Source organism: Netta rufina (genome assembly GCF_964035555.1).
Source record: "Netta rufina genome assembly, chromosome: 26".
NCBI classification, from domain to species: Eukaryota; Metazoa; Chordata; class Aves; order Anseriformes; family Anatidae; genus Netta; species Netta rufina.
The window spans coordinates 5,355,652-5,365,532 of NC_140150.1; the positions used below are offsets into that span (position 1 = coordinate 5,355,652).

At 50.7% G+C, this 9,881-nt stretch overlaps 1 protein-coding gene across 2 annotated transcripts in view; it reads left to right on the forward strand.

The window, feature by feature from the left end:
• NUDT3 (nudix hydrolase 3) overlaps window positions 1-8,239 on the forward strand; it is a 30,579-nt gene extending 22,340 nt beyond the window's left edge. For both annotated transcript variants that reach the window (XM_084301833.1, XM_084301832.1), the window contains exon 5: window positions 315-8,239. In XM_084301833.1, the coding sequence (XP_084157959.1) occupies window positions 315-484 (170 nt within the window). In that variant the 3' untranslated portion in view covers window positions 485-8,239. The remainder of the gene's footprint in view (window positions 1-314) is intronic.
• Window positions 8,240-9,881: the final 1,642 nt, after the last annotated feature.

Here is a 9,881-nt window from a genome sequence, read left to right on the forward strand (position 1 = left end):
GAAAAAAAGAGTTGTTTTTTTTTTTTTTTTTTTATAAATTAGGAAATGCAATACCAGTGTGATGGGGTAGGAGATGTACTGCTCCAAACAGATACCTGTCACGGGGATAAAGGAGCCTTTGATGCGGTGTTTGGAGTGGGTGTCCCTCGAGATCACAGAACACAGAGAATTTCCTGGTGCCTTTTGAACTGCTGCTTTGTTACGGACTGAAACGATTCTTGCAGCACTAGCGCGTGTGACGATGATCGAAAGCTAATCAGTATAGAGGAGATAACAGTTTTGTTGCATCTACTGATTTTTCTTTCTACCCGCAGGAAGGAAAAGGGAATGGTTTAAGATAGAAGATGCCATAAAAGTTCTGCAGTATCATAAACCGGTGCAGGCCTCGTATTTTGAAACCTTGAGGCAAGGTTGTTTGGCAAACAACGGCACTCCAGTCATGACCACGACGTACTCTGAGAGCTCTGTGTCTGACATCAGATGACTGAAGACGTCCCTGGGAGAGCAATTTTGAAAACCAGACTGAAACATGGATTTCCCTCCCCCCTCCCCTTTTTCACATGCCTCCTCTATCAAACAAGGCATGGGCAGCAGTCTGTGGCAGAGCAAGTGTTAAGAGTGCTGCAATTTAGTGCAAGGTGGGATTTTTTTTTGTTGGCTTTTTTGCTTTTTGGATATGTATTTTGTAAAATACATTTTGTGCATGAAGTGCCCCTTTCCCGTTACACCGCTTCCATGGCCTGGTGAGCGAGGCTGCCAATTTTGCCTCTGCCTTGTGTTCTGAAGTGTCCCGTTCGTGTCATCCCAGCCATAGCCACTTTTTTTTTAATTAAAAGACTTCAAATGTGAGATCAGCTCTTTAAGTCTTAGTCTGTACTGTAAGGTGCTGTTCAGACCTGTGTGGTGGTCACTTTCAGCGCATATGTATAAACTTTTTTTTAGGTGGAGAATCTAACGTTTTAATTTTGCGGGAATTTTTTTAATCCTGGTCTGCTTCTGAAAAGAAAGGTTCATAATTAATCTGTTTGCCTTTTGTTCTGTTTTTTTTTTTTTTTTTTTTTTTTTTTAAATACACGTTCTGTGACAGTGCTATTGGCTGGGCCAGTTTACTCCTCATTCAGTATCCCCCGATTTAGTGCAGTGACACTTGAAGTTGAGGGCAGAGTTTTGATCACCTGCAGACATCCCTGCTGCTCAGTTGCTTCTCCTACAGCTTCCGCCAATGTTTCTGCTTTTTACATCAGAGTGAAACAAAAGGAGTTGGGCTTTTAACACTCGGCCAAAAATACATAGCCTCAGAAACGCTACGACAGAAAATGAATTTAATTGTCTGTGGTAGGAATCAGGAATTCGGAGCGGGCTCAAAGTCTGACAAACTGGAGCGTCGATCACCAATGCTGTTCTGCTGATCCTGCTGCGTTCTGCTGATGTCTCTTCTTGTCCACATGCCTTATACCGTGCTGAACTGGATATTGTAACTTGTGCTAAAGCATCGGATTGTACTCACTGAGTGTTACTGCACGAACCCTTGGCTGGATAACCATGAGTATTCCTGAAAAAGGAGTCCTGGGGGGAAAAATTCAGGTGTTCGGTCTCTCGTCCTGTGGTTCTGCAGCACTTGCAGTTGCACCGTGGAGCGTGCTCAGAATGTTTAAACTCTCCCTCCGTGAAAGGTACAGCTGACTCCCGAGCAGAAGTGCTAGTTGGAGAAGTACACCGTTCGATAGGATAGTTCCCCTGATGCATTGGCACACTTCACTTTTGTTTTGTTCTGTTTTTATTGATGTAAGTTTCATGCTGTCTTGATTTGCCAACAGTGTTGTCTAGTTGAGAAATAAAATGGGAAGGGTTGGGGCTGGGGGGTGGGTTGGGACAGGTACAAGTTTTGGGAGGGGCATTAATTAATCCCTGGCTTGGGACAAGAAGTAGTTGCTGGATTCAGTAACTTCTCCTTTGTCAGAGCATAGCCAAGATGTGAAATTAAATCTGCAGTACTCTTTTTTTTTTTTCCTTCTTTATTTAACAAAAAAATATTCTAATAAATACTCACTGTTCCAGAGTTTTTCTCTCTTCCCAAGAAGTGCTTAACATATGAAAATCTGATAGAAATATCCATGGAGCCTGGGACGAGGGGGAATGGTATCCTTGCTGGTTTGGCAAGAAGCTGTTCATTTTAAGATCCTATTCTGTTCCTGTTCTTGTTCTCCCTGCTTTCATCGGTGTGGAGTAGCCAGGCCAAAAGCAGTGCCAGTGATTGCTAACATGAAAAACCATGCATAAGAAAAAGCTGAGAGGCATTATTCAAGAAGTAGCTTGAAATGGAGCGTCTGGAATCGAGCCTAAATTACACCAGTTCAGTTCACTTCAACTTAGAGACGAATGTACAATACTTCCTTGCTCTGTGCTGATCGGGCTGAACCAAACTTTCAAAAGGGCTTGAATATATCGTATCTGGAAGTGTACAAGAAATCCAAACAGTCCGCTGTCACCGAGCCGCGAGTGGTACCTAACACAGCCATCTACTGCCTTCGATTGAGTTTTTGTCTTTTCTGTACAGGTTAGGATGTTGGAAATGCTTTGCAACAAAACAGCTGGTACTCCTGAAAGAGTAACTGCAGTTTTAATATCAATAGCATGCACACTTTTTTGTTTTTAAACTAAAAAAAAAATGTTTTTACAGGGCTGTTAAACTGACAATTTAGGGTAGAATATTGTTAATGACTTGCTAATGGCTTATTTGTTTGGGTCGGAAAAATAAATTGTGCCAAGAAAGCGTTCTAATGTGGCATGAATTGATGCTGTTACCACAGTACCATCGAGTGACTGAGGTTATGCCTTCCTAACTGGAAATAGCTCCTGGGGTAGGAATAGTTTTTATTCAATAGGTGTGGAGTTCAGAACGGGCCTTAGTCCTGTTCCACCTAAATCTGCCTGCAGCACCCCAATTCCTGTCTTCCTCAGCATCTGAGGTTCTTCCGTAGCAACCGATAGCGCTGCACGCTAGGGCGATTTTACCCAAATTGTGCTCGTTTTGGTTTGGGACCGACAAACAAACCTACCTTCATTAGTGACAGGAGGGCTCCCACAGAGTTCGTGGGCAGCTGCTAAAAAGCCAGCAGTGTGTAAGCTGTAGGGTCGGGCTCGGGCTTCCAGCAGTGCTGCTGCTGGGGGCGTTAGGGGAGCTCTTCCCTCGAGGCGTGCAGTGGCTGCACTCACCCCTTGAGACACGTTACGGTGTCTCAGCTCCTGTTCATGAATAATATTCTTGGGCTTTCAGCGTAGCATTGATCCTGCTTGGTCCTGGTGTTCCTGGGTGTTGTCTGAGCAGAGCAGAGGGGCGCTGATGCTTCCATTCAATGTCCTGCGAGTTCACAGCCCGCTCAGCAGGTCTCCCTGCCGCTGCAGGTTGCGCGTGCTCGTCTTAGCTTTCTGAGCTCAGTCCTGAGGTAAATGCCAGCCCTCCTCGTGATGCACAGGCTGAAGCTCGGAGTGGCTTCTGTTAATTATCTCTTGGCACACCGGGGGACTGATGGAAACGAAGCTTCCAGTGTCCTCTGCAGCTGCTTAGGGGTAAAGTCATGAAGAAGTTTCCTTTTTTCCCTCGCTGCTCCTTGTGCAGTGCATGTATCCACGCACATGTGAGGACACTGCCTTTGGCACGTGGAGAAGGATATTGGCTCCTGAAACGCTCGATCCTGGATTTCTCTGTGCATTGAAGTGTAACCTTAGGTTGCAAAAAGCAGGGGGCAGAGGGAGGCGTGCTGCTTGCTGCAGAGAAGCTCTCGGGGCCGTTCCCACTCTTCAACAGTGATTTGTTTCCTCTCGTATTGTGGAGATTAAATCCTAGTACAGGGGACTTGCATCCTGCCATCTGGATTTTTAAACATATTTGAGACCTTAATGGAGAAGGGAAGTGCATTTGGCACTTCGACACCACTGCTTAGCGTGATTATCTTTTAAACCTCAAAATACAAACAGAAACCTGGATCTCCGTCCTTGGAAGCGTTTGACAGGCGAGCTTGGATTACTGCTGCAGCAGTAAAACATTAGCTGGTGGCTGAAACCGATGCTGGATAGCTGCTCTGCTGGCGTTGGTTCTCTTCGGTTGACTCCAGCACAGGAGCAGGAGAAAAAGGACAACACCTCCGGGCAAGTAATGCCTGCAGTGAGCGCTGCTTGATTTTTTCCAGCAGCTCTTTGCCAGCTCCCCACCTCCTCGCTGATTTTAACTGAGGCTTAAAACTCAAGAAGCAGGTGGATGTCCCTCTGAGGAAGTACCAAGTGTAATTAAACAGAGCGGAGCTGAAATCGTTTGTGTCCAGCTCTAGGAAATCTCTCAAATATGTTTTTGGTGTGGCGGAACAGGGATTTCTGCACGCTGGTTAACGTCAGATTGGAAATTGTGTGGCAGCAAACAGACAGTGCTGCTCGGGTTGTTACTTTAAGCTGGTTTTGGGGTTTCAAATTGGACTTGCCTTTGGAAAGCCCCGGCGGGAGGTACCTTTGAAAAGGAAAAAGCTTTGTTTTCAGTTAAAAGGAACACTATTTTCTCTTTGGTGATGGTTTTCCATGGTATTTAGTAGGTGTGCCACGCAGCTGCACGTGCTGACTGCTCAACTGGCTGCAAGAGGCTCGAGGCAACGATGACAAAACCAGGGAGCGAGGCTCAGAGGTAGCAGATCCTCCTGGAGATGCCTCGAAAAGAGTTAGAGGAGGGTGTCCCTCCATTGTTCCTGAAACTGGCACTCCGTGCTGTTAAAGTGCTGGTCGCTTCACAAAGATGTCCTTTGGCTTCTTCACAAAGACGGATTGTTTGACTTCAGACAATAGTTCGCTGGAGATTGCTGGAGATAGAGCAGCTGGGTGCTGTGAAACCCCCGGGGAGGCTCGCACCTCCTCTAGCCCTGCGATGTTTCTGCTTCCTACCAGCACTGCCCCAGGCTCTTGTTAGCCAGAGCTTGCGTAGAAAGCCCAGGCTGCTTTCCTCTAAAAAAAAATATGGTAATTTTCCCAATTCCCAATGCTTTGAATTTTAGGTGCTCCTTAGGACTGGCCCGGTGATGACTAATGCAGGACGTGGCAGCAGACTTTCTCACCAGCTGCTCTGCCATGAGCATCAGGTAGGGCAAGTACTGCTTGCTCGTGATTTCACTCTCAGAACAAGACGTTTAACCTCTGGGCAGTTTTACAGCTGAAATGTCTTGAGATGAATCCATCGAAGGCAGGGTGTCAGGATTAGGTTGCTTGCTGAGTGTGAGGCAGCTGGAAGAAGAGAAATCAGAAGCTGTGATGATGAACGGCCTTCTTTTCACGTAACGCTTTGAAACAGAGCTGAAGTAGGCTGCTGTTGTGGTGAACTCCAAGAACCAGTAATTAAAACCTAACAGAAGGGGACAGGGTGGGCTTTAGTGCAGGGGAGCTTTGTAAGGAGTCATTTAAAAGCTGCTGAAACCTCACAACTCTCAGCTAAAACCTCACAACTCGTTTTGCCATCGAACCGCGGCACAGACAGGTGGGTGTGTGTTTGTGCTGCCTTTCTGCTCTTTAAGCACACCCTTTGGGATCTGTCTCCTTGTTCTTCCACTCGGGGGGCCGCGGTTCCTTCCTAAACTGATCTGATCCCAGCTCAGCAGCACGGGCTGCAGGGTGGAAACGCCGAGCGGTGCCGGGGCAGTGCCAGCCTGTGTTGGTGTGCTGTAGGGGAAGGTAAGAGCTCTGCCTTGGGGGCTGGAGAGGAGCTGCTTTCTGAGCACTACCAGCAGCTTCACGCGAGGCAGCTGGACGTTGTGCTGCACAGCCTGGTTTGTGTTGACCGCAGTTCAGTTCAGTGTGGTCTTGAATGTGCCTTAAAGCAAGCTCTGTAAAGTGAAGAATTAAAAGGGATCGGAATCTGCTGGAGTCTTGCTTTTTCCCTTGTGCAGACACAAAATATTCCGTGGCTGAAAATGTGGGCAGGGAATGTCAGGAATCCTCAGTTTCCTCCCCAGTTCGAGCAGGCGCTTCGGGCCCCTGCCTCGAGTTTTCCCTGCAGAAAATCGGTTCCCTGTTTTGCAACACGCTGGTTGCTTCAGAAGAGCAAAAACATTTGATGCTGCACTGATTGCGTGTTTCCCTCCCCCTGTTATAACAGCTTGAACTGATCGCTTTCCAAAACTGTTTTTCCTTACCCAGATGTGTTTTAGGGTTTTCAGCCGGTGCGGTGTTTGTACCTGCGCAGCGCATCCCCTGGCAGGAGGCGAGGGTGATCCAGGAGCTCGTGGAAGGTGGCTTTGGATACTGAACTGGTGCACAAGCTGTGGCTGGTGTGGATCCTCAGCAGAGGCGTGGATGACGAGCCTCTGGTCTCTTTTACCCAGACTTAAGCCACTGGGTGAGGTTGCTGCGGGTGCCTGGTCACTGTGACCAGGCACGGCTCCGAGCTCGGCTGCTGCGGGAGCTGCCAGGCACCGCGGGAGGCACAACTGCTTCCCCATCCCCACGCCGAGCTGACGGTCCTAAAAATAACGGGGCTGACAGAGCTGATCGGGTTGCTGGGGCTGGCAGGGCGCTTGCAGGCTGCTCTCCCTGCAGCAGGGACCCGCGGGGTTCGCTCCCCACTTTTGGTGTGCCGGCTGACACCCCGCGCCTTGCAGGGGAGAAACGGGATCAGTGCAGAAACGGGATCGGTGGGGTATTGAACGGTGTTGGTTTGGGATTTGGGGTGTTACTCTGTGGCTAGAACAGATTGTGGGGTTCCTGGCCGGATCCTTACAGCACAGCACATCTCGAGGTGTTCGCTGTGCCAGCATGGTCCTGGCGTTCAGGGTGCTCGCTGGTGTCACAGCTGGGTGGGCTCGGAAGGGAGAAGGTCTGAGGGACCCTTTCCTTCTAACGGTACCTAAAAACTCCGATCAGTCACCAGCTGCTGTGCTCCCACCGCTGACTGGCTTTTCTCTCCTGGCTCTGTCCTTGCTGCTCAATAGGATGGCATCATCTAGTGGTTACATCAGGGCTTCGGGATGCGGTGGCCTCGCTCCTGCTGTGCTCAGCCGGGCTCACACGGCAAGGTTTGTGGTGTGAACATACACATCTGTGTGTGCGCCTCCCTTTTCTCTGTGCTGAAGTGAATCTGAATGCATTTGGGGCTGCAGTGGGGGAAGGCGTGTGGCCACACATAGGATTTTGTCGGTAATTCGCCACGAGGTCTGTACGTAATTAATGAGAGGTGTAGATGGGTGGAAAGGAGCGCTTAACTGGACTGAAGATGTATTTTAGGGGATTTGTACGATCTCTTTTTGGTGCTAGTTGCTAGGGCTTTTCTTTCTTTTTGTTTCGTTTTGCTTTGTTGTTGGGAAAGTGAGAATTTCCAAGTTACGCCTGAGAAATCGGCTCCGGAGTTGCCTCAGGAGTGAAGCTCGGGAGCTCCAAGCGTGCTCGCTGAACTTCTCGTGTGCCCTGGTTTGTGGTTTTTGGAGCCATCACCTCGCATTTCCCACTCAATCTTCTCACGAGCTCTGCACCACCATGTCCCGGCGGTACCCCGGGGTGAGGGAGCCGCATCCCCGAGCTGCTGGGAGCCTGGGGACGGGACGGATAACGGGGACACAGCGCTGTACGGACTGCACGGGGCGGGTGCCAGTGGGGCTGAGCATCACTCGTAGCCCTTTCATTCCTCACCTAACCAAGATCCCTCCCAGGTCGGTGCTGCGGGGCTTTGGCTGCCCATTGCTCTCCTGTGTCTCTTCGTGGGCTCGCCGGCGTGGCCGAGGGGAGGACTTGGTGAGCCCAGCCCAGGTCCCGACCTCCACCCACGGCCGGTTACGGCTGGGGAGGGTTTTACATGTTGTGGCCACGTCTCCAAGTCGTTTGGGGACTGGGGTGGCCGCGCAATTGTGGCAGCAGCACGCGGTCAGAAATGGTCTGGGTTTTCCACTGATGGTCTTGGGATGCGTCCGTGCTGCTGTGTGGCTGTCATGTTCAGGTGGGGATGTCAAATGAGTTGGGAGGAGGAGAAGGCGATGATGTGGAGAGCAAAGTTACAAGAATTAGAGGCCTGAGGTGTGCAGTGCATCCAAAGTTCAATACTCTGTTCTCCGGGAACTCCGGGTACATTTGGATGTGTAATTCCCATCACCTGTTTTGTTTTTCTGCCCGCAGACTTTGTTTCTCACTCCTGTGCGTTGTGTTTCAGCTCTGGTAAAGTTAATGTTTTTGTAAGTTAAAATGGTTTGCAAAAAAAAAAAAAAAAAAAAAAAACAAACACTTTACAACTTCAAGGGCACTTTGGAAACCCAGCACTTCAGCTGATGGCTTTTCTCTTTCTTACCAACTTGGCGTTGTTCTTACTTAGGATGCACTTGTTCTGAGTGAAGTTCATTAGCAGAAAACACGTTTGGTTCTCTCTGAGGGTCCCATCTTGGTTCGAGCCCACGAATAACGCAGTTTGGGCTCGGTCTTGGCTGCCGAGCTCAGCACAAACCCGCAGCATTTTGACTTGTGGTACCTCCAGAGCGAGCAGGGGGCTCTCTTTCCAATCCTCATTCAGCTTTGGCATCGTTACAACCCCTGTCCCACATCTGAGGTGAAGCTCGGTGCATTTTGAGCCTGATTTGAGCCGATGGAAGCCGCCGTGGTCCCTGTGCAGCTGCGCTGATGGTGCCCATCTCGGCTGGGCGCATCCAAGAGCTCGGCTCTGTCCCTCCTGCAGCCGCCGTCCTCCGAGCCGTGGCCGAGGGGAGCCCGTTGCTGTCCTGGGAAGAAAAAGGAAAAAAAAAAATGTTTAAATGAACAAACGGAGGGAGTTTGACAAGAGCGCAGGCTGTAACCTGGTGCCACCCAATAAACGCCGATATTTCGCACTGCTGCTGCCTGGTCTCTTCGTCCCGGCGCCTTTAACCTCCGTGGTAACGCGGTGGGTTTGGGGTTTGGGCAGCGAGGTGTCACCGGGGGAAAAAGCCCTTCCTTGGGTGCCTTGGGATGGCTGCAGGCTGCAGAAGGACGTTTTGGAGGCTCACCACAGGCGGGAGAGCCCTCCTCAAACCTGGGATGGGTGCGGAGGGGATTGTGCTGGAGAACCGGGGTGAAGGGTAGGGCTCGGCACGGTCCCGTTTGGGTGTTTCCAGTCCTGAACTGCAGAGCAACAATTCTCTGAGCTCTCCGAAGCTGCTTACCCTGCTTCGTGTCCAGTCCTCGCCCTCCGTGTGGGAGCAGCCCCTTGCTTCGTGCTGAGGCTGGGTGCTGGTGGCACAAGGAGCACCGGCAGCCCCCCGAACCCGCCCTGCTGCTGCTCGTCCTCCTTGGGCTCGTGGATCCTGCGTAGCACCTCGTGTCCACGATGGGCATCAAGGTCCTGGCTGGGATGGGATTTTCTTCCCTAAAATGGGAAGAAATCCCCCCTCAGCTGCTTTTCCAGCCTTGCACTGTGCCCGGCACCTTGGGAAGAGGTGGTACACAGCTCCTCAAAGGGAGGTGGAAATGAGCCACTCACAAACGCTGTTCATTTCCAAAATAGCCAAATTAATTTCCAAATATCAAACCCAGCGGCTGTTGCAGCGCACTGGGGGCTCCCCGACACCCCTGGGGCCATGCTCCGAGCCACCAGCCTTGGCCAAGGCCACCCAAAGCAAGCTGACCTGGACCCCTTCTTACACCTACCCTAAATGCTTGTGCCCTACACGTGTGCGCAGCCACCCCACCACAGGGGGGTTCTCGGGCAGCGTTCCCCAGTCCCGGGGGTCAGGTTTGGGGTATTTTTGGCTCCCAGGACACGCGATGCCTTCCCCAGTGGGAAGATGCTCAGGGAGCTGCTGCATGGGGCCAGAGCAGGGTCTGCGAGCCCTCAAACGTCCCCGTTTCTCCCCAGCTTGGGGGCTGCTCCCTGTGGGTGCAGCAGCTTCCCCTTG